The 24,940-nt window shown below is 39.6% G+C and overlaps 1 protein-coding gene across 6 annotated transcripts in view; it reads left to right on the forward strand.

Moving 5' to 3' along the window:
* The first annotated feature begins 347 nt into the window (after positions 1-347).
* LOC144823717 (histamine N-methyltransferase A-like) overlaps positions 348-24,940 on the forward strand; it is a 181,450-nt gene continuing 156,857 nt past the window's right edge. The window contains exons 1-4 of one of the 6 annotated variants that reach the window (XM_078682475.1): positions 406-540; positions 20,240-20,350; positions 21,980-22,188; positions 23,676-23,903. In XM_078682475.1, the coding sequence (XP_078538601.1) occupies positions 23,767-23,903 (137 nt within the window). In that variant the 5' untranslated portion in view covers positions 406-540; positions 20,240-20,350; positions 21,980-22,188; positions 23,676-23,766. Of the gene's footprint in view, positions 541-16,317; positions 16,476-20,239; positions 20,351-21,979; positions 22,189-23,675; positions 23,904-24,940 lie in introns of those variants that run through there. The other 5 variants (XM_078682473.1, XM_078682476.1, XM_078682478.1 and 2 more) reach the window with 5 other exon arrangements.

Here is a 24,940-nt window from a genome sequence, read left to right on the forward strand (position 1 = left end):
CAATTCAACCAATGCACGAGCGCATGCTGGCAGTGAACCACGTCACCAACCCAGCCTTCCTAATTGGAATTCCTCCCAGGCCTATCCCTAACATGCCATGTATCTCTCTAAACAAGTAAAAAAAAAACGCACAGCTACATAACTACACATGAAATAAAAATTGGATTTCAACGGTTTAGCTGGAATTACAGCTTTCACTTGGCAGCAAACAAATTGGAAATGTAATGTATGATAATCGACAATGTCTGGACATTCATTTCTGCTGGAGACAACCACACCTTCTGTCCCCAAATGCCCTTTGGTGTGGGTGGAGCTATTGCAAGTTTGACTTGGCAGGGTCGTCTAATGTTTTCCAAGTTCCAGATAAAAGCAGCTCCCACTCTGTACTTCGATTCGAACCCTTGAGAGCGATATTGCGTAAGTAAAAGCTCTACTCTTTGTCATTTCTGAATAACAACAACTCCAGAATTGTAATCTTTTTCTCCGAACATTGCTCGCTGCAGCCTTAAAGTAGAGCATCATAGTGGAGGAAGGAGATAGGTAAGCCTGCCACTGTTTAAGAAATGTGTCTATATTCTTTGCTGTACATTTGGGTAAACACATACTAGGTATTAGCTTCAAATTCGTATATTTGTATCTACGTTCGTTTTTAAAAGCGACATATATTTAGATTAACATGCAGATTTACATATGGGATTTAAAATAACTGATCGATTTCAGACTTTGCATGGTTATCCTTTTTTGCGACTTTTATTTCCTATTTTATAACAGTACAAACCTTGTAACTATTGAGTGTGTCATTCGTAAAGTATACTATGCATGATTTGTTGATTATCTAACAGTAGAGTGGATATGAATGTGTGTTTCATTATCTGCTGTTCTAACACTGGATATTTGAACTTAAAGAAGTTACTGATCATGTTTACATACTCATTTGTTCAGTTCAACTTAACCAACAAATTACGGCAAGTATTTTCGTAACACAACACAAACATGAATCTGTGATGAGACCTTTTTCAGGGGTCATTAGGCAATCGGCGATTTTTGGGCTCAGACTGTGGCACTCAGAGCCTTTTACCCAGGTGTCTTTGGTGCTCAGTTTTGGGCTCATTAAGAAGGTAAAGCCTAAGGATTAGGGGCTTAATTCCAGGGGGGTGTTCAGGGCCTAACTGGCTGTAGTGGGCATCAGGCATTTGCCCTGGAAGCTAGAAGTGTGGGGTGGTTTTGGAGCAGTGTGGTCCGGTTTTGGATCGATGGGAGCCGGTTTTGAGGTGATGTTGCAATACCGGGCCCCAATACTAAAAAGCAGCAGTGCTGAGGACCAGTTTGGTTAAGTAGCCTTGTTTCAGCTTGCATCATAATTTACTGTTGCATCCACGTCTGTCTGCAACTTGGACTTAGTACATTGAGCTGTCAGTCACTTGATAACATTCTTAATAAAAAGTGACAACTGGACATATGGAGCCCTGTCTACATACACAGATTTGATGCTCTGCCATCCAGGCTTCTCACAACAGACATGAAGAAGACTGAGTGCAGTGAAAATACATTTAAAACACGTGATCCCAGGGCAAGGAGTCCTGGCTATTGTATTGAACGTGACCATATTCATGAGGTCCCTGTGAGAACTACCAGGCCAGGTGGGACGGGCAGGAGTCAAGCTTCGGGAGGGTTTTTTTGGAGGTGACACTCTTCAACTGCATTCTTGGCTTGATGGTTGAGTCTGGGGGCTCTGGGTCGTGTTTGTTATGTATGTGGTCATAGAAGTGTTCACTGATGGGGTGCAAATGTGCTACATTCTGGAATTAACAAATAATGGCAGTAGTAGGCTTAGAAAGCAGTACCAGTCTCAGTTTTCCCCACAAGCTACTGCCAATCAGACACCCAAAAGGTGATATGACTTATGCTTATAAAGTCTAACCACTTGCAATAGCTTGGGATAGCATTTCAACGCATCAAGCTGCACCCACTGTGCTACTATAAACAGAGGCCCTCCCAATGCAAATCTCTTCTGACCCTGTTCATCATGGAAACAGTCCTCCCTGAACCTTGGTCGTCGTATCTTTCCACACTGCATCTCTCTGCTTATTACAGTTGGGACATTTGAGATTCACAACCCCAAATCTCTCTGGCTAAGATACACCCCTGTCAAGGACACTCCTTTAGCACTTTATATTGAGATTACGTACCAAAATTGAGTTTTCCAAGGCTTACTCATGTTGTTGCCACATTTTGTAGAAAGAAATACTGGCCATTTATTTTCATTTTGCTATTCTGAGACAGATAAGATCTGGTGTATGAAAAAGAACTGATGTAAAATTCTCAGGATTTTTTTATATGTCAATTTTCCCTATGTCTGCTATAATAATTATTCCGAAACAATTTACACAGCTCTTAAATACATTTTATTTGATATATTTATGTGTTTGCTGTTTCCTGATTATATCTCGAAATTGAAAAAAATACCTGATTGTATTGCTTTTTGCAATACTCTATTGGATTCTCCTGTGATTCTGGAATGGCTAGTGTTAATGGGGAAGACCCTTCTGGCCTATGCCAATGCTGACAAAAGCTCCCTCTCTTGCTGAACGGTTTTCTCCCATCCCTCAGTATCGTTTCACTTTGCACAGTACCTTTTGTCCATTCTAGTTCTTTTAGAGAAAACTGGGCTTTCAGTCTCCATTGGTAGGCGAGAGATAACACCACTATGGACAGGGTGCACTCAGCAAGGATCACTGCTTGGGGTTGGCAATGTCCTAATGTGGACCAACCAATGTGCCTGCAGTCCTTGACTTATGCATCTCTGCACACTGATCCAGGAAAGCAGGGCATGTCCCAGTTGAAGAGGAGGTGGCACCAGACTTGCCTTGTTCACAATGTAGTGGATCCTGCCATTTGGGATCTTCCACAGGCACAATCACGAACCTCGCCATCTAAACAATCTTGGTAACAAGCCTGTTTCATAGTGATGAGTTCTTCAGACTGGTTGAAGTTCTTTCCGTTGGAGTGGCATTTAGTAGTAAAATAAGTTTATTGTATGATAAATTAAAACCTTAAAAATATAGAGCATTGAACTGACATTAAAATCAAGAAGTCAAGGGATTTAAAACAATTATAGCTAACGTATTGTCAATACAATTATTTAAATTGCCTTTGGGTCAAAGTGCACAGTGCATTGAAATTAATAGGTCTTGTGTACCATATGCCCATCACGATCTTGTGGTATCAGGAGAATAAAGTGTGTATTTTGCAGTCAGCAGTTAATTTTTAAAGTATCATATGATTAGGATCTATTGGTGGGTAAAACCGGGTCCCATGTGCATTTTATTGATCAGCGATCATTACTGCACTGAAATGGGTTGCTTTGAGCATGTCGTGCACTGCCTTGAAGTATTTTTCGATTCAGGCATTTCTGAGTGGACCATAGCAGTAAATATCCAGGTTGTGACATAGCTGCAGGTCATTAAACCATAGTTTAGAAAGATTGGCTTTAGTAACATCCCCTTGGAATGGAGTAGCGACGGGCAGCAGCAGAGTAAGTGCGGGAGAGTTTCAAGTTTCTAACTGCACACAATGCACTTCACAAGATTGGAGAGGAGCTACCAGTTTGTATATACAGTCTTTAATTTGTAGTGTCATCATCCTTGCAACCAAAATATCAGTGACACAGGCTTTCCGAATTGAGCAGCTAAGGTATGGCTGTGGCTTTAGGTCGACCTGGTGTCTGTTGTTGTACGAGGCTATCAAGGCTTGTGAGAATGAGATAGTCTTGATATTTCCCACTTCGAAAGAAGTCTTGTCTGTTTCTTCATTATGTTTTTCACTGCTGTGTGAGAAAGTGATGGAGAATTTAATACGCTTGAGTCCATTTGGGCGGCGTCTGCTGATGGCATTAGATATGTTCTTTAGGGGGCTATTATTGATTTTGAATATATGTTTTGAAAGATAAACTTCAATGTGCCAGGCATGGCCGAGATGCATCTATGATAGTATTTTATGATAGAGCCCATGCTAGTCAGATTTAGGGCCTCTTGGCCGAATTCTAATCTCACCCATGATCTCCTGGTGTAGTATGACAGACTAAACACTCTTTTAAAGGCGTTTAGATGTTATTTCCCCATACATTTGGTGAGAAGTCCCAGAAAAGCCTCACTGCCATATGTGATGGCTGATGGTGATGTGGCTCTGAGCACTTTTGGGACTGGTGCTGAAGAAGGACATTCAAGGGAGGCATTTAATTGGCACAGTATTGTGGTAATTAGTACAGCCTTGTCTTTAAGGTGATTCAGATGCATTTTGGGGCCCCCATTTGCTGACAGCCAAGTGTCCAGATAATTATATGATTTTGCTCCTGTTATTTTTAAGGGCCCAAGTGACCAGTAATGATTAATTTGCTTACGCGTCCTTCCAAATTAGACCACTTTTGTTTTTGAGGTGTTAATTACCATCTTGTTTGTCATGTTATAGATATGGAGGGCATTGAGGGCTTTCTGAATCCCTATTTTTAAATGATCAAGTAGAACTATATCATCCGCATACTGTAATCTCGTGATCTTGGTTGTTCCTATTTTTGGGGGATTTAGATTTGCATGGTTAAGTGATGTAGAATTATCTGCAGTATATAGATTAAAGAGCATTGGGGCTAGGACGCATCCTTGTTTTAAGCCTTGGTTGGTATTTTTTGATAAGGCAGTGGCAGTCAACTTGACTTTTACCCAAGTTAAAGAATAGAGTAAAATATTAGCACTAAGCAGATCACATGGAATACCCCACGCCTGGAGTTTACTAGATATAAAATGCCCTATCCACCAGGTCAAATGCTGACGAGTAGTCAATAAAATATGCGTAAAGAGCTTGTGATTTCTGAGTGGTTGCCTGGTGGATGAGATTGGAGAGGATAATTATATTGTCCAGTGTGGAGGAGTTTATTCTAAATCCCGTTTGGCAAAGCAGGATTATTGCATTTGTAGTTGCCCATGACTCCAGATCTTTTAAGATGACTGAGGCATATATCTTGGCTTACATTTCTAAACGATAGCTGAGGAATTTTGGTTATCACCCTTTTTGAAAATTGGGTGCAATATTGACCCTCTCTAGTTGTTGGGGACTTGGCAGAGTGTAAAACATGAGCAGAATAATGGGGAGAGTGTCGCTGTCCACAATGTTTGGTTGTCTTTAAACAATTACACTGGGAGTCTGTTTGGACCTGGTGCACCTAATGCTCGCATTTTATGTATGATTTCTTTGATCATGTTGATCATGGGAATTTTGTCACTTTCTTTTCGATCTTCTGTGGGGTTTACATTTTCTGTTAAGAATATGGGGTTACTCGAGTGCTCCGTTGTATACAGTTTTTTATGTGCTGAGTCCATGTAGGTTCATCAATGACATTGGTTCTAATGGTATGACAGCATGTTTTGTTTTTAATGTGCCTCCAGAGGTCAGCCTGATTGCATTTGTTCATAAGGGAGTATATATACTGCCACTCCTTTTCCCTCTGCTGGTTTTTTACTAACTATACCAGTTTCCTATGCTGTTTTCTTGCACCTCTCAGTGCTTGTAATAAAGCAACTTTGATGTTATAGTTATGGGTTTATGGCATGCTTTTGTCATTTTTATAAATTTGCCGTACACTGGTATTGATAGTTTGTTTATTGTTGGAGGGTTTTTGCCAAAGGCTTCCATGACTTGGAGAGTTGGTGATTAATTTGTGGATGCAACTAATTATTAATTCCCAGTGGGCTAATAGCTGTTTGCCACATTAAGCTTGAAGAGAATGCCCTCTAGTGGATTTTCATAGTTTTATTTTCTGTACACAGACAGGGCCCCACTTTATTTTCTGAGTTAGTAGTGTAGTTATATCGTTAAGAGAGTGGCCTAGGGTTTTGTGTATTTTTGTTTATCTAAATTAGGGCTGAAGGTTGTAAGAAGGAGTATGTGGTCACTTGCTTGTTTAGGGCAGTTCACCAAAGCTCTTAACGTTGCCGATGAAGTTTCCTGAAGCAAACACATAATCAATGGTACTTATACCTCTGTACGTTTTTGGAACCTGAAGAGAAGGATTAGAGGTTTCTATTATAGTCTGGATGAACTTCAGTCCATGTTTTTCTAGTGTTTTGTCCAGTTGTTTGCTTAGGCAATTTGTCAGTGCATATCCAGTATGATTCCTTCCCAGTGCTCGCAAATTAATATCCCGCAGAGTATTATATCATGGTTAATATGGCCAGAGAGGATTTGATTCAAGTTTTCCGCTCGCTGGCATATCCTTTTCGCTAGTGTAATGCCAGAGCTGTTGAAGTAGATGCTAATCAGGAGGATCCTGGTTCATGGGGATGTTGTGATGTATCTTTCCAATGTAATCACTTGGAGAATCTTGTCTGGATTCGTTATTTCTGTAACTATTCATTTTAAGTTGAGTTTCTCGTAGGTTGATAGTCCCCCAGATGGCCTCCCGAAGATGTTATTCTTTCTTGCTATTTGATGCACCCTGTGGAAGCCAGTTATTGTTTGTGGGGTGAGTAACCATGGTTCTTGTAAACAGACAACATCAGTTGCCATCAGTAGTTTTTTTGCATGTTCCAAGTTTAGGAGTCTTGCTAATCCGGCGACATTCCATGTCAGGACATGCATATTTTATTGTGTCCTGACTGTGCTTGACTTGTTGCTAGAAGTGACTCTTTTTCCACCTTAAAAAGGTGAGTGGAACCCAACTCCAATTTGATGTATGTTCTCCCAAAATACCTTTAATTCTTATTCCTCTGTCCAGAAGAATCTCATGAGGAGAAAACCCAGTAATATTCTTGGGTTCGAACCTCATGCATAACAATACCAAGGGAACGTTATCTGGCTACTACAATATTGACGGTGCACAGACCTTTGGTACCTTTGCTTTCAGAAAGTAGTGGCTCTCACTACATCAGCTCATGCTACTGGGTGATATCCACATTAAAATGTATGTTCTAACTTCAGTAGCTAATAACCTCATTGTTTAAATGTGTTCCTAGACCTAACTCCAAAGAAGCTGGCAAATAGAAACTATGGATTAATTCTCACTGTAAAAGCTTGGCTACACTGAAGGCCTCACATCTCCTGGTTGGGTAGACATCAGCCCACCTGCTCAAAAGATATACAATCACAAAATATATCTCAAATTGTTACATGTGTTATTTCCACAAAATCTATTTTTAATTTTATATAGGGGTCTTCTGACCTTCCTATTTGACTCATAGACAGAATAAGTTTCATACCGACATTTAACTGTATATCATTTTGACACCTTTAAAAAATGTGGATTATACCAAAGGTTTTTCAAGATGGCCAACATACCATCTTGTCTCATGTGTAGGCCCATGAAGATACCTCACTATCTGTAACAAAGTTAAACCAGGCAAACAATCCAGCCACCTGTAGCAACCCAATGTTCATTTATACCTTTTTCCATCCTGCTTTTCCTATCCTTTTTTTTATCCTCTGGCACCTCAGATTGCAGGTCCCTCAACTCCTTAAGTAATTGAACTGACATTGACAAGAAGATATTGGCTGGCAATTGGCAATTGCACAGAGTGGTTAGTGTTCTAGCGAGCAGTAGCTTTTGTCGCCTGCTCTGGGTCTGCATACTTAAATGTGGGCATGGTGAGGACCCACAAATGGAGCACTGAAGACACGCCAAAGGCAAGCCCGTCTGTGCCTGTCTGCTCTTGAATGAGACCAGGAGCTAGGAATGATGCCTTTTTGTCTACTGATGGTCTCATTTACTCTGCCTCCCAACTGCTTGACTGGTTGCCCTTCGCCCCTTTACCACTAGAGCCTGTCCCTCCTTTCTTGAATTATAACTAGTTTTAGCAGTAAAAAATTGCCCACGTTGCAACTTCTCGACCACCCCTCTACATCTAGAGCCTATGCAACCCATCGGTTGGGCAGTCTATGCACCCTAAGGTTACTACAGCTCAGGATCATAGTTTTTGCGGATTCAAGTTTTTTATCCTAAATTGTCGCTCATCAATGAAAAATGACTGGGGCATTTTCAATTTCCTCATTGAACATGGTCCAAAAAATATATTTTTTTCAGAAACTTGGCTAAATTATGCTTCAGGTCCCAAAATTATTAGAGATTTGCCACCATATTCCTAGATTCTGAGAGTGGATCACGAAAACAAAAAGGAGGTGGTATAGCTATTGTTTTTAAAGAACACTTTGCTTGCAAAATAGATAAGCTGACAATCCCTGACTGTGAAGGTCTACTCTATTCACCGTCACTAACTAAGAACTTCACCTTGTGCAGAGCCCTAATTTATTGCCCACCGGGTTGTGTGGCCAACTGGAACTCAGGCACAGTGGAAGTTCTTGCTTTGCCTATTCTCAAATTTTCCAATTTCACCATTTTGGATGATCTAAATATCCATTATGATAATACAGCCTGCAGTATGGCCTACTCTGTGATAGAGGATTTTGCAGCTCTTAACATACAGCTCATCATGAGGACCAGCCCATTCCTCTGCCATGGTTCAATCATTTGGCAGTCCCTTTCTTCCCCCCCAGTTCAAACAGGGGTTCGATCCAGAGAGAATCAGACTCTCTACATGAAGCTAATTGGCCCGTGCTGAGTCACTCACTAGAATCAGGCATGCTCATCATCGATTCTTGGCTTAGATTCTCGCTTGATGCATTAGTCTGTACCACAAGCAGGAAACACCATAGAATCCTCTTCTCTGCGCTGTGGTATAATGACTCTATGCACTAAAACAAAAAGCTATGTAAAGGTTTAGAAAGAAATTGGAGGAAACTTATTGTAACAAGGACAAACTAAAATACAAGTTGGCTCTGAATGACTACCAGAAGCAACACAGTATTGCTAGAGTCACATTTTATTTGGATAAAAGCACTGTGGCTAAAAACTGCCCAGAAACACTTTTATGGTATTTAACAATCTTTCTGACCATGCCAGCACTGCCCCACTCTCACAAACTCAATGTGATGAAATTGTGGACTCTCTCTTAAAAAAAGTAATGGACATATCACTTTTTCAGGTAGAGCTGAGGCCAGCTCAGTTGAAGGTATCCTCAGCAGGATCTGTGTCTTGAATATGTTCCTCACTTTAGATGTGATATAATTCATCTCAATGCTCACAGCTACCATATCAGACCCCTGCACCCCCTCGGTACTGGGTAAACTGGCTCTTACAGTCATAGAACAATTCACCCAACTTCTGAATGCTTCCTTGACCGAAGGCATCATTCCCTTAGCTTGGAGGCTGGCCTTGGTCACACACTTACTAAAAAATCTGATTCTTGACCCTTTTATATGCAAAACTATAGGCCTATAACTCTCGACATCTTTAAGTAAACTCAAAAGTCCCACCTTATATATAGCTATGGAAAGCACAAAAACCATATCTCACCGTCTAAACATATGCAAAGCGGTCATTTAAGTTGAAAAACACATTGGCAAGCACTTCCCAATACATACCTAACAAGTATTACTTCTTTTTAATTCATATGCAGTTGGACAACATATTCTCGTCTTTTATTTCTCACGACACTATTCTTGTTAGGAATGTTACTAAAAGTACTACAACTGCCAGAATGCAAATAACAGATGTTTACATTCTTGATGTTTATACATTTAAAACATTCTTACTTCCTCATTGCAACATTCAACAAGCCTATACTGTAAGAAAGAGGCATTCATTCTTCACTCTCTTCCCTAAACATTCACCACTAATCCATTAAAATCATACAGTCAAATAGATACCGTTGATCGTATATATTTTATTCTCATCACTGATATACTCCTTTAATCAAATACCCATATAGATCTTAATTTCTAATGTACATTTTTAAAATAATTACAAAGTCATATGTATATACCTATGAATTCAGTTTGTAGATTTTATTGTTGTTTAGCTCTTTCTGGATAGTCTTGACACTGTTAAGATGTGTAAAAACTAAGCACAAGAATGGTACACCACTCTTATACAAAGCAACTCTAAAACGGCAACCTCTTCAACTTTCTACTCTATCATCATGAGAAAGGCAGCAAATTAAATCATGTCTTTTAGACTACTGCCTCTCCACTAGTGAATGGTTAGCATATGTTAACCCTTTCCCTCTCTTTCAAAAAGAGGTTCTTATCTCTAGCATAATTTTTATGAAATGTAAATACTACACAACAGTTTACTACATAATGCTGAGTTGGAAAAAAAAAAAAAAAACCTCCGGAGGATTGTGGCTCTTATCGGCCGTTCTCTCTGCTTAATGCAGATGTAAAAAAAAATTCTAAGATACTAGCAAATCGCTTAGCCCCCATCATGCCGACCTTGGTCAACACTCAACAACATGGGTTCGTGATGGGGAGGGATACTACGGCCCATGTGAACACTGCGATTACAGCCTTTGATGTTGCCTCAACAACTCTCACCCCACTCGGAATGGCTATGTTAGACGCAGAGAAAGCATTTGATCGAGTGGGGTGGGAGTATTTGTGGGAGGTACTAAAGAAAGCAGGCATCCAGGGCCAATACTTAGAGTGGGTATGCTCATTGTACGATAACCCACAGGCCAAAGTCAGCTATGGCGGAAGAGAATCAGCGAATTTTTTGATAGGGAGGGGAACAAGGCAAGGTTGCCCTCTGTCCCCTCTGCTCTTCGCACTATCTTTGGAGCCATTTTTAAACGCACTTTTTACTCAAGTAAATATTCTTCCAATTAAGCACGGCGGTGAGAGCTTAAAAATAACTGCTTTTGCAGATGACATCGCCGTATTTACTACAGATTTAGTTAAAGCTACACCTCAAATAATAAAAGAGGCTGCACATTTCGGCAATGTCTCAGGGTATAAACTTAATGTAGGAAAGACGCATGTTATTGCCAATTTTAAACCTTCGGAACCGATCCCTGGCCTATGTCAAAGTGCGACATACCTAGGTATTAGACTAGCGTCAAGCATCGACAAAATCATAATGTTGAACTATGATTCTTTACTAAAAGAAACAGAAACGACTCTTAAAAAATGGCACAAGATCCCGCTCAGTTTAATGGGACGTATAAACTTAGTTAAAATGAAGATTTTGCCGATGTATCCCTCTTCAACCCAGTAAATCTTTTTTCAAAAAGCTAGAGAGTATCTGTAGCAGCTTCCTATGGGGCTATAAAAGGGCGCGTAGGGCATTGAAACTCTTAGAACTCCCAATAGAAAAGGGGGGACTAGCGTTTCCTGACTTTAGGCTTTATTTTATAGCCACTTTCTTTCGTCGCATACGAAGCCTGATGAAAAACGAGAGTTCGTTATTCTACCACCAATTCATGCTGGGATTTGATTGTAATCATGTTTACATCGCTTACATGATCCTAACTACTTCTAACGAGTGAAATTTAAGTCAGCCAGGCACATTATAAAAATTTGGGACCAAATTCTGACCATTGGGGAAATATCCTTTTATAATGCTGAGCTTAGAATATGGGGCAATCCAGGATTACCTGATATTTTCTCTGACGGAGCAGGTATCCTCTGGGAGAAACATGGTATCAACACATTGGGGGATTTTTATGGCCAGAATGGCTTTTTGGATTTTGATACACTTAAAACTTTATTTAATTTAAGGGACAATATGCACTTTAAATACATTTAAATAAGGGATTACCTGCTCTCTAAGATGAAAATTATGGAAGTAGTAGAGTCAGACATACTAATATGCTTGTATTCGAATAAAATAAAATCATTAATAAGTCTGGGGTATGGATACTTAGTACAAGGTAAAACTGAAGACAGCACGTAAATAGCGGCCAAATGGTCTTCCAGACTGGGTATGAACATCAACCCAACACAGATCTCATATTCTTTACGCCACATAAACCTGATTGTTCAGTCTTCCAGCTTGAGGCTACAGTCGTATAGAACCATCACACAACTGTATTACACTCCACAAAGAATAGCTAGTTGGGCACAGGGTACTCAGCTAAACAACAAGAAAACAAAGTGTCCAAAATGCGATCTAGATGCTGCAGGTATAGAACATATGCTCTTTTCGTGCCCGGCGCTTTTACCATTTTGGAAAGGGCTGACTGATGTTTTAAATACCAAACAAATTGTTACCCCGCCTTTGACAGCACAATTGGTTCTATTAGATATCCAGGAAATTAACTGTCCTCACAAAGATTTAGTAACTATCATTTATGCATGTGCTAGGCTAGTGATAGCAAGATCATGGATATCAAAAGATGTTCCAGATGTTTTCGAGTGGTGGATTTTGATTAATGAAATAAATACTATGGAACTTTCGCTAGCAAGATATAGAGGTCCTAAGGCTTTACAAAAGAAAGAAAAAATGTGGTTACATTTTTTTGAACTATGATATACTTGATTTAGAAGAAAATGAGGCCAGTCTCAACTTATGTATATTATTTGTAAAACTACATTTACTTTTATTTATCTCTTGTCAAGATATGTACGTGTTGGACCTCTGCTTTCAATGTTCCTTTTTTTCGCTGCTAAATTGTTTTTTCATTTTTGTATTGTAACTTCCATTTGAGATATACATCACATGTGAACTTTGTTCTTTTGTTCTTCCTGCAATAATAAAAATATTTAAAAAAGGGAAATTAAAACTTGCCATTACTTACATTGTGTGTTCACTCCTCAACTTTAAAAACAAATGTTCTGTCTCTTTAACACCCTTCCCCCAGTACAGTCTTAGCTCAGTATACCTAGCAACCCAGTGGAACCAGTAGGTCAAACTTTCACAGCACATTCTAGAAGGTGCATATGCTTCCAAATGAGATACATCAGGTGTTGTTCACTCCACAGTTTCAAAAGCATATCAATGTCTGTATTGCATTTCTTGTTTTTAAAAAACAGCCAATAATAAGACTTCTTCCTGAACCATCCAACACACCTCCAAATTGTATTCAATTTCATGCTGACATCACTAATTAAATATATATAAATTTATATACATAAATTTCCTCACCTCTATATATTTCCTCACCTCATAATTGTGCACTGTGGTGGCAATGACCAAGGCACATTCACTGGGGTAGGGCTGGAAATCCTAACGAAAGAAACCTTTGCAGCACTGATGTTGCTATTCCCTCACACTGTCTTGGTGTACTCTAATATATGCCAAAAGACAGAAATGTAAGAGGTCAAATTAGTTCTGTCCACAGATTGACAAAGCCAGGAAACATGTTAAAAAACTGTTTCAGCATTTCTCAGAGACCATTGCATGGGCTTTATCTAAAACAACAATCTTTGTTATGACATGCATGGAACTTATAGAAATGATGGAGTGCACTTTACAGATTAAGACTACAGGGTATTTCTAAGTAACATGAAATTCTGTATCCGGTCTTAAATGTAGCAGCCTTTTACACACAACCAATGCAACTACTCTCGTCAGAGCCACCTTAGTACCCAAAATATTGTGAAGTTTTGTTCTCAAGGGTTTTTTTTCCTTTTGTTTTTGGGGATCTTCGTGGCGATGTCGTGATCCCCACAGACATGTTGTGAAAATGGAAAAGAAAAGCCGACATTCAATGGTCACCAACACATCCAAAAATAATACGTAAAAAAAAACATTCTGAGCATTGCCCTACTCATAATACTATGTACATGTTTCTTTCACAGCATGTTTAAACTCATATTTTGGTACTACATTTCTTTAAAAAACATCTTTCAGAAATATTTCCAGTTTACGCGGTTATTTGGGATGCCACAATGGCATCGTTAACCGCGACGATCACGCCTTTTCCATAAAGTGAAAACACATATTACAGTATTTTACACAATAGGGTTTATTACTATACACATCCAACTCATGTTATTCTAGTGTATGTCTAGAATAACCATCTCTAAAACCTATCTTCCATTTTCTCTATGAGACCGGAGACCACGATGACATCGGTAATCGTGATCTCCCCAGACACATCGTGAAAACAGTAAGCAAAAGCAGAAATTCAAGTCAACACCACATACAAAAATTATAATTATATACTTAATTCTAACCTTGACAGTACATAACTCACTATATAAATAACTCTATAAAAACATTTATCAATATCTCAATATCTCAATAACAATGTATTAATGATTCATTGATATATCTTTTTCATATTTTCACCAATATTCACAATGATTTTGATAGTCGTGATGTCCCCGCGATGGTACTGGAGGGACCACGCTGGCAGTTGTGTTGTCGTCTCGAATATCGCATGCGATTATAAAAGATCTATTTTGGACACATAACTTGTGTCACTAACACCTCCAGTTCTCACCATGGGGTCAGAGTATCTCCACCCTGACCCCTTATGTGAGCTTTCACACAGATTCTCAGCCCCAGAAACCGTTCCCGATAGATAAAATGGCAGCCACAACTTTCTCTTCACGTTGCGTCCAGCCAATCAGAGCATTCCCGTATGTGCGTGCATCAAAGATTCATTATGAAACCACCGCAAAATATCCACGGCCAGAGATATCACTATATTTTTAAACTTACATTTCTAAACAACTACTGAATGAATTTACACCAAATAAGCAGCCTTGAACCAACATCTACCTTCCAGCCAAATTTGGTTTAAGTCTGTCCAGCGGTTCGGCCTGTAGGTGTAGGTAAAGGTTCCTATGGGAATTAAGATTAAAAATACACTCCTATTTCACACCCGAAATTCTGGGTTCCCACTGCACAGATCCCCCTGAAACTTTCCATAACAATAGTACCACACCAAAGTTATAGCCAAATCAAAAAATTCATTTCCTATGGAAACTAGGTCCTAATTATATTTACCTACTGGCGACTGCTACATTCTGCCTTCGGGATAAGAGGGACAGTCACCATGGGCCGCAGGAGATATTTCTACAAGAAAATGCATCGGTATTGGCCCTCACTCTAGCCACACAATCAATTTTAAGTACACCAAATCCTCACTAGCAAATACAGGGGAGGTGTTTCAATCAGCGAAGGTCCTACTACAGGCACAAGATGGGTATGCAAGTAGCCTTACCAGTAAATGGGAAAGCTTCACTGTCAATTTGGGAAATGCATTCTCTTCGACAGTCAAATATAGGCCAACACAAGATATAAGGGAAGCAGGAAGCATCCCAATTGGCCATCAAAATCAACTGAGACAGCTGAAAAGTCCATAAACAGTATGCTGAGACTATGGAGGTACAAGCCAATGGATCCAATTCTCCAACCAGTATTGAACCAACTGAGAAATAGGCTTAATAAAATAAAAAGGAACATCAATAGATCCTGGGAAGAAGAGCTCTGGGCACAACTTCTCTGCAACACCAAGGCCAAAAACAGTACACATATCTAGACCACGCTGAATAAAATAATGCGCCCATCGCATGCCCGGGTGATATCATGCATTTGTGAAGAAACCTGGACAGATATTTGACAGTTTAATTCAACCAGGAAGCTGGGAGTCAGTGTCAGCAGTCAGGCCTCTTGTACCCTTTTCTTTCCTGTTATCAAACCAAAAGACTACCAATCCCAGAATGCCTTGTAAGAGCTCATACCTTGTATGCTTTCTCAGACTCCTTTAATGGCGATCAGCTGACCTATTTCGGCATATAGACGGTCAGCGTACGACATCAGGTGCTTGGCTTCTCTTCCTGTGTGGGACCACGCCCACTTTCCTGTTTGTTCGAGAGTTTGCTGGAGACTTTTGTGCCGATCCTGCTTCGAGATATTGTTCTTTCCTTGGATTGATTTTTTGGCTTTCCAGTGCCTTGGATTGATATTTGGATTCCCAGCGCCTTCTCCCATTTAACTTTCTGAGTCGCAGCCTTTTTGCGTTGCTTATCTCTCACTCTCCGAGCGCGTTCAGGCGCTTTGTTTGCGTTCAGCATAACGCAATCAGTTTTATCAACCGCAAGACTGTTTTCCTGACTCCGCTTTCTACCGCCTCGGACGCCAGTCATGTCTTGTCTTTCTTTTCCGCATTTTTATTGTTTGTTTTCTGCACCAGCGCATTTTTTTTATCAGTGCGGAGTATTACGGTAACACCTATGAGCTCAGGTAATCATTTTTTCACTTTTATTGCATGCAATTATTTTTACTGAAGAGTCGAGCATAATAAGTATGTCGGAGATTACTCTGATCTCTATTTTTTTGTGAAAGGATTTAGATATCCTATTGAATGTTGATTACTGCTACAATTGAAGGATTTATTTTGGTGTAAACATTTTTTACCTTTGGAAGCCTATATTCTTTAGTCATAACATATTTCAATAAATTCTTTTAGTTGGATTGTTTTTCTTTGCAATAATTTTGGAGAGGCAATCACCATTTATAACCCTGCCAAGAAACCTGCAACTCTATTTCTTAAAAGATTCTTTATGAACCTCATTCTGACAAGGACCTTTCCTCACGGTCAAGAAACTTGCTATTTGGATTAAGTATCATTATTCAAGCTGCTACTGACTGAGTACCACATTGCCAAGACGTCTGGATTCAAGCGCTTTGCTGCCAGATGACGGTAGGTCTGGGTTGGCATACAAGGTGATATAATATTTATGTTGTATAATCAAGTACCTCTGTTTAATCTCCTTTCTACTATTTCTCTTGCCTTTCTGCAAACTTGAAACAAATCAGGTGATGCAGTGGTCTGCTCTGCGTCACCTTACTCATGGTATATGAGGCCACTAAAAGCCACGCAGGGTGGCTTTGAGTGGCTTCGTGAATCAAAATTAGAGCCCTGCATCACACATGTAGAACGTTATGTGGTGGAAATGTATGCATGGCTCTCATAAATATGGCCCCTAGTATATCCCCAGACAGTGTAGCGAGATGCCAATATGACTTTCAAGTCTAATTAACCCACAAAATGGTCAGGGGTATGCAATGTCCCTTGGGCACCAGTTGAGGAGTGGGCTAATTAATTGTACCTTTGCACAATGCAGTAAAATAAATGAGTAGTTGATGGTAAGTGTAGGTAATTTCCTGCCTTTCATGCCACTCAAGAAAACACTATAGGGTACTGTACTCAATACACCCAAATTGCTTAAATATGGAGTGATCTATTTGATAATTTTACAACAATGAATGGAAACTAAAATATGTACAAATGGACAACCAACACTGAAATGGATGTCTAAATCATTGATAATCTGTGGCCATCTGAAAATACTGAACGATGGAATGCAGTACTCCTTATATCTCCACAATATAGCACACAAAGAAAGTAATAGGAGTTTGTACAAACATGATTGTGTGTGTCGGTATAATCTCCTGGGAATTTAGGTAGATGAAATGCTGTGGTTTCATAGATTGAACTCTTGACACTGCTGGGTGGTCTAATCTGTCCTTAGTGACCAAATATCTTCATCCAGTGAAGTTGTCTGTACCATTAGTTCACATTCCAGCTTTAAACACTTAAGATCCATAGGTGTACACCTTTCATCGTACCTAGTGCTGCAGTGTGAAGACCACAACTGATTCAGACTGCTAGATGTCAGTGAGCAGCCTCAACTTCCAGAACTTAACTTATTGATTTAATATAGAGTAATTCTAAGAGCCACCCAGTGGAGGTAATAACATGCTATACCATCAAATTGACGCTCCTCTGTGGAACATGTAGCTTGCACCTTGTAACATGACTTCCTAGGCCCCATGTACAACACAAATGGTTTCCCACAGAGGTTTCACTGTAAACAAAAATTCTGCCAAGTTCTGGTTTGATTCACACCCCTGCACACAACGCTTTATAAATGATGAACTGAATAAAATGTAATACATCTATTTATGAGCAGTATAAAGATTTCAATAATTGACTGCTTTTGTATAAATTCCTGAAGCTGGTGAAGGGTGAATTATTTGATAAGTTCTAGGAGGTCATTCTTTGGAAATGGAGAGGCATGAAGTGATATTGAACAATTGAGACTTCAATTTAACATTCATAAATATACTTTGAGTTGGGACTATACTGATGGATATTTCAGATATCTACTACCCCACTTACCGTTTGTAGAAAGTATCCAAAGTTTCTACTATGCACCAGACACGTTACCACATCTGGATCTTTAACTAGGAAACATATACACTGTGTTCACATTAATTCAATTACGCTCAAGGTCCCTGGAGTACAGTCCAGATCCTGGGTTTACCTGGAACATGAGAAGGTGAAAAACACTTTAATCAAATCACTCAAGGCTATAACGGAATTTGATCTTGATCAGATAAGATCGATAAAGATAGAATAATAAAACCCAAAGATTCTGCATTGTAAATGATTTTTCAAGAAGAGGCATATGACCCATGCTTAATTTTGAAAACATAAGTGCAGGTGGCCAACATTTTTCTTGAGATGCCACTGCTCACTTCTAGCAATGCCACTTCATCCACTAGCACTCACAACTTGTACCACTGGTGCATGTAGAAGCAGCGGTGTGAGGGAGCCTATCTTTCTCAAAAGAGATTTGGGGGTTTCCACCAGAAAAAGTGTATAAAAAACTAGGATAATAAGTCAATATTAGCTACACAATTAGAGTGTGGTGGTCCACTCAAATCTTTTGCACTGGAATTACTGCACCTGCTGCACTTGTGATAGCCAAGCCTGTTATTTTGTGTGTTAGGGATTCATGAAGTGCAATAGTACAATCGCAGGAGCGTGTTATATCTTGTTCAGGTAAATGCTTAGCTATAGTAGAACTGTGGCATAAAAAGAAGGTGTAAGTATACATATTCTGACTGTTACAGATCTCTCAAGTGGAAGATGTTGTCATGTCATACTTGTTGCTTTACATGCTTTATACTCTGTTACCCAGGAGTGGCCAGCGCAAGTTAGAGTGGAGGGGCCGGGTTGAGAGGGATTCGACAGATGACCATGAGGGAAAATTAAATAAATAATGTATATTCTCTTGTTGTCTATCGAAATCATCACCTACCTGACTCAACTGCCCCACAGCTCTTACCTGCACAGGCTGCCGCTGCCATTACCCCTTTGTCCGTCTTCCTCGTCCCAGCGCCAATCCCTCAGACAGATACATTCATTCTGTCTGCTTCATGACATTGATACCTAGTTGCAGTGAGTAGTGAGTATTTAAGGTAAAAAGTAGTGGTTTTATTGTATGTGAAATGCTCTGAAAACTCACATATGGATCTGCTACACTTAAACTGGCAGGAGGAATGAGTTGCTTTGACAGTGATTGTTTTCCCCACTCAGTTGATCTAGCTTGGGCGGGGAGATGATAATGTCCCTACTTGGCCATATTGTATCTCTCTGCTATTAGATATTCCTTGTTTCTTCTGGCTGTTGAATAGGAGTGTGCACACAAGAGGTTTGACTGCACTGAGTTAATTTTAGCACTGATTCTTGATTTAAAAGATGAGAACCAGGTAGCTAACATATGGAAAGAGTAACCACAGCAGCAGCAAGGATGGTAGTCTGATGTTAACACCATGGAAAAGAAGAAGTTTATAGTGAAGGGGTCCTGATCAGTGAAAATAATTGTGAGCTACTGAAGGCTAAGCAGCTCGCTCATTATTACTAAACACCTCATGCCTAGATTCATTGACTTTAAGCTTAATTTCCAGAAAGCTAGATAATATGGTTTGAACAAAATTCTTTGCCTAGGGGCACTATGATAGACTTTCAATGTGTGTCAGTGAGAGCGTTGTCTTTGGGGATGTGTGCCTATGATTAGGATATAGGTTTGTGGGTGACTGAGAGCCTGTGTTGTATGTACTAGTGAGACAGGACATTTCTCTCACCATATGTGTCACCGTTACATGTATAAAACAAACATTCAACCGTTTTTTTAAATGGGAGAAATTTAAAGTGCATTTTCCAGCACTTTAAATGTCTCCTGCTTAAACTAATGGCTGTATTGTTCAGTTATAAATATGGCAGTGTCTACCCGTTACTGGGAGCAAGATGCCTGCTTTGTGTAAAGGTGACACTTTGAAATGGGAGAAAATGTAACTGAAAAGCTAACTGTAGGTTTATATGGATTCCATAATACTCATTATTTAAATATTCTTCATTTTGAGGGCCACATTTACACACAGCTGGCATCTGGCTCGCAGTGGCCTGTAGATATGGTGCCATATTTATAACAGAAAAAACAGTCATTTGTTTAAATGGGAGTGATTTAAAGTGAATAAATGTGCTTCATAAAACATTAAGATGTATTTGGCTTAATTGAAAGTGGGGAAAAAACATTAAAACTTGATATTTCATAGAAATATTTTTCTTCAGTTTTAATTTTTCCCATTTAAAACAAACATTACTTTGTGTTTTAGTTAAAATATGGCACAGGTCTACTGGCCACTTCGAGAAAGAAGCCTGCTGTTTGTAAATGCAAAACTTTGAAAAGGAAGAAAATTAAAATGAGAATTAACTTAATCATTAAGGTAACTTTGAAGCTTGTTTTTTTCTCTTTTAAAAGCATTCAGAAACATATTTTTGTTCTCATGTTCCAATATTGAGTTGACAAGGACTTTTATTTAAGAGTTAACTCCCTCAGTACTTCAGGTTTCACATCTATGCTCCGGCCTGTGTCCTAAATCTGAATGAGCACTGCTCATCATCAGGTCCTGCTATCTGCAGGCTGATGATAATAATGTAAACTAAGCACAATCTTCACTTAACTTTAAAATGAAAATGTAGCCTGTGCTTATTTAAAAATGAACTCAAGGCTGTGAACTATTCTGAAGGTGTCTGAGAGCTACTGGTAGCTCACAATCAACTGGTTTGAGAAACTTTGGTAGAAAAATGGACAAATGTCCTCAGTGACTGTGAGAAAAACGTGGAGCAGGTAATTATATCTACATCTACGGCTGCTTTTCAGGCCATGATTTCCAGTGCTGCACCAGTAGACCTGAATAAACTGTGACAAAGAGGTCATAATTTTCCCCTGACACATATGACGACCAGGACCCAGTGCCAAGAGGGAAATATGTACAAGGAGCACAATTACTCCTTAAACAAGTAAGGGGAGAGCAACAACATCAAGTTACTCCAAATTGAACCTCCTAGATTCTTCAACAAAAAATAATCCTTGATGAAGTTTTAGGAGGCGTTTTCTCAAATGCATCAGGTTAACTGAGTTCTATCAAGTATAGCCTCTTCATCCTCTAAGGCTTCAAACAAAACTGTTTTCACAGATTCTGCTGGCAACAAGATGGAGGGCTCTCTAAAACGTTCCTGTGCAGCATCTAGTTTTGCAATCAGGGCTAGAATATATGTGGCATATGTTGCCAACCGTTTTTAAAGAATTGTCAGTCTGTAATGTAATGTAAATGTAATGTAAATTGATACTTGTATAGTGCACTACTCACCCGCAAAGGTCTCAAGGCGCTTGTACGAATACCGCCGTGGAACCCATCCTGGCTTTCCCTGTGAGGTGTCCACTCCTGGGCACCCCCCAAGGTGGAGGCCAGGCATCCTTAGCGTTGTGGGGGCTGTTGTGGAGATTAAGCAAGCTATTGCCCAGAGTTGCAGAGTGTGTCTCCATGATTGGAATAGGCACCAGGCGAGAATTATCAGGTCTGTGGAATTTTTAGCCCAAGACCCGCTGAGGCGGGGAATTGAACCCTGGTCCCGGGCTAGACCTCTGATCAGGGTCTGCTGCTCTAACCATTGAGCCACACTTCTCCACACTAATCAACAGTCTGAAAGATTGAGCTAAGCCTACCTCCGTTTAGGGCAACTTGGAATGGTTGGCCTAGTTATTTCCACCTACAATAATTCTGATCCTTTGCTACATCTGGTAAATTAGTAGCAGGGAGAGAGATCCTGTTAATGAAACTTTGGAATCTGGATGTTGCTATAGAGCTCTATTGCATCATCTACTTTGGTCCAAAAGTTTTTGGACCTAAATTCAATGAATGTTTAAAAAAATCAGCTAAGGAAGCTGATTATTCAAACTTTTTCAGCCACATGTTCTAAATATTCCTTTTGTCTAGAGATGCTGAATCTAAGAAATTCTGGATGAAAGTCTCCCCTTTTGATGTCCTAAAATGTTTTTCTCCATTCTCCAGCCCACCCAGCAACAACCCTCAAAGGCAAGACTATTACTGCCCTAAGGTGTGAGGAAGTATAAACAGTTTCTTAAGGAAATGGAAAGAAATAACACAAGATAAATAGCTATTATCCATTACCAAGATTGCTATCTTACGGAATTCAAGGTCCTAGTCCTGAACCACTGCCTATTACCGAACAGAAATCAAGAAGAACTCTTTTCTTCAAGGTATGGACTCCCTGCTACACAGATATGCAATAATTCCTGTCCCTCATTCTCAGACACATTTTAGAACTTATTCCAACCTATTTCTGGTGCCAAAGGTGTGTGGGAGGGTTCATCCAGTTCCATACCTACAGACAGTAAAGAGTTATGTCCTCTATATTCTGTTCAAGATTGTGATTTTACAATCTATGATACCTTGATGGTACCGTGTGCTTGTCTTCAACTAAAACCTCTATTGCCTCCATTAGTGTTTTATTTATATCCAGAAACAGAAAACTATGAAAATATATTTCTGAAAGGAATCTCAAGACCTACAGTGGAGGCTGAATCAAGAAGGTCTACAGAAAGGAGTTCTATCACTTTCACAAATTGTCAGATTGGCTAAAGATGCAAGTCGTTAGGGATGGGTGTAGCAACACTGGGCGGATTAGAATTGAATGGCAGTTGGTGTAAATCCGAAAACCTGCGATCATCAAATTGGAACGAGTCTTTAATGATTCTAAAATATCTACTGTGATTTTCTCTTCAAGTGATAGGAAACTTATGATCGCACAGAAAGACAATCAATATGTGGCTCGCGGTTATGTAACTTTTCAAGGGAAATATGACAAACAAGCCCCTGGTGCACAAAGCCACAGTGATATTGAGAGCTGCTTTCGATCCTTATCTATTGTGGTTCTCAGCCGTCATGCAATTGGCAGTAGTACCTCATTATCCCGATGTCCTCCCACATGTAAGAATCTGCCAAGAATTAAGTTACAAAATAAAACTGTGCAGAACATGATTGAATGTCTTTAAATTCTAGGTGCCTGTAAAAAGTAAGACCTACATTATATCCTCACATGATTAGGAATAGTATGAAGAAGACGGACAATGGGGAAATTACCCTATAACTTGCCAGTAATCTTCATTACCCTGAGTTCTAATCATCCTAGTCCCAGTGCTTGAACTTTATTACTTTTTGGCCCTTAAATTCTCCTAGTTTACTTGGTATTTGAAGGTCAGCCAGGGTTGTGGGTACAGGTTGGAACTTGTGAATAAAAAAGGAACAACGATCAGTAAAAATCGTATTTTCTTTCTCCAAAGCATCCATTAAACATTGTATGTCTTGGGGGTAAAGGCCATCTCATGGGGTTAGGACTTTGACGAAGAAGACTAGGACTCACGGCAATCAATATTACTGTCATGTAATAGCACCATTACTCTACTAGAGCAGTGAATTCATGTCACACCAACAAACATTAGTATACCAATGTTTACTTGAGTCTGTGTGCGTTCCTATATCAGTGAAACAAGAAATGTAATAGCCCTTGTTTGCAAATTTTATACTAATAAATAACATGCCATGTCATTATTTTTCTCATATCAGATAGCTAAATATTTGCCTCATGAAACAGAGATAATAAAATGTGAGAAACTCTTAAAATATAAGTAGCTTGAACAAAATATCCAAGCTGTATTCTTAAAATGTATTTTAATCTTCATTTCAGATAAGAGAACTACCAGGCAAGGTGAGAAGAAAAGAACAAGGAGACTCTCATAAAGTTGAATTTGTCATTAATTTGTCGCAAGGCATTCACCATGGCATGTTCCCTGCGAAGCATATTATCAGATGAAGTCCATTATGCTCAAGCATTCCAAGTGTACCTTGACAATTCAACTGAACATGAGTGCATGCAGGAATTTATTTCAAAGGATTTGCCAAACATAATTTCAGGGTAAGTTATTCTGTCTATTCATTATATACTGTTGCCACTGGCTAGTTATAGTTAGGTAAGCATTCCCATAGGAAATGCCTTTTGCATTTTGTTAATAACTTTGGTGCCAATTGACAAATCCCTACAAACCTCTCTAAAACCTTTTCATCTAGTTTTTGTGTGAAATGTTTCATGGTGATCCATCAAGCAGGGGCTGAGAAAAGAAGGTGGCCTCAAAATGAAATAATCCTAATGCGTTTTTCATAGACTTCTTAAAAAAGCACCACCACAAAAACTGCTTAACCGAATTTCACCAAAGTTTGGAGGATGCTTGATCTTCGCTCATCGATTGTGCTTTTTGTGATGTGGTGTAAATCTGTTCAGTAATTTTTGAGAACTTAAGGTTTTTCTGTTTCTGGAAGTATGTTTATAACATCTTATAAACATAACTGGCCCTGGGAACTAGGTGGGAAAATAAGTTTTAGTATGCCTGAACTCAGAATCTAACGGTGCATCTTTTAGTAAAGGTGATTTTTACATTCTGTGTTTGAAAATAGGAAGTAGGTATTTTCTTGCTCAGTCATCCCATGTGCCTCTGATGGAATGCGGATTGCCTGTCTGGGTTTTGGACGACAGATGGCTAGAAATCAAGGGTGGCTCCCGATAGTCTAGGTGGGTCAGGAAATGGCTGAATAGATCTGGGCTGCGATGGGGGAAGAGCAAGGAGATTTCCTTGCACCTCAAAGGGCCTGGTCTGCCTCTGACAATGCAGTCCCCATCCCCCTGCCGGAAAATCACAGCAGAGAAGGCAGAACTGGTTCTGGCTGGGGACAGACAACCTCTGCCTAGAGGATCAAAGGATTTTTGGATACAAATACTGGGGACCAGACCCCTTAATTTTAGAACTCTTTTGGATCAAGAAAACTGCCAAGAAGAAGAGCTGCAGAAGCTGTGAGGAGGGACTAACACTTTTCTGTATGCTTTGCTGTGTTGGCCTACAGTGGCTGCTTCTGTCTTGGGCAGTGAAAGTACTGGACTGAACTTTCTGTAATCTACTT

The sequence above is a fragment of the Lissotriton helveticus genome, chromosome 3_1 (assembly GCF_964261635.1).
Source record: "Lissotriton helveticus chromosome 3_1, aLisHel1.1, whole genome shotgun sequence".
In the NCBI taxonomy this organism is placed as follows: domain Eukaryota; kingdom Metazoa; phylum Chordata; class Amphibia; order Caudata; family Salamandridae; genus Lissotriton; species Lissotriton helveticus.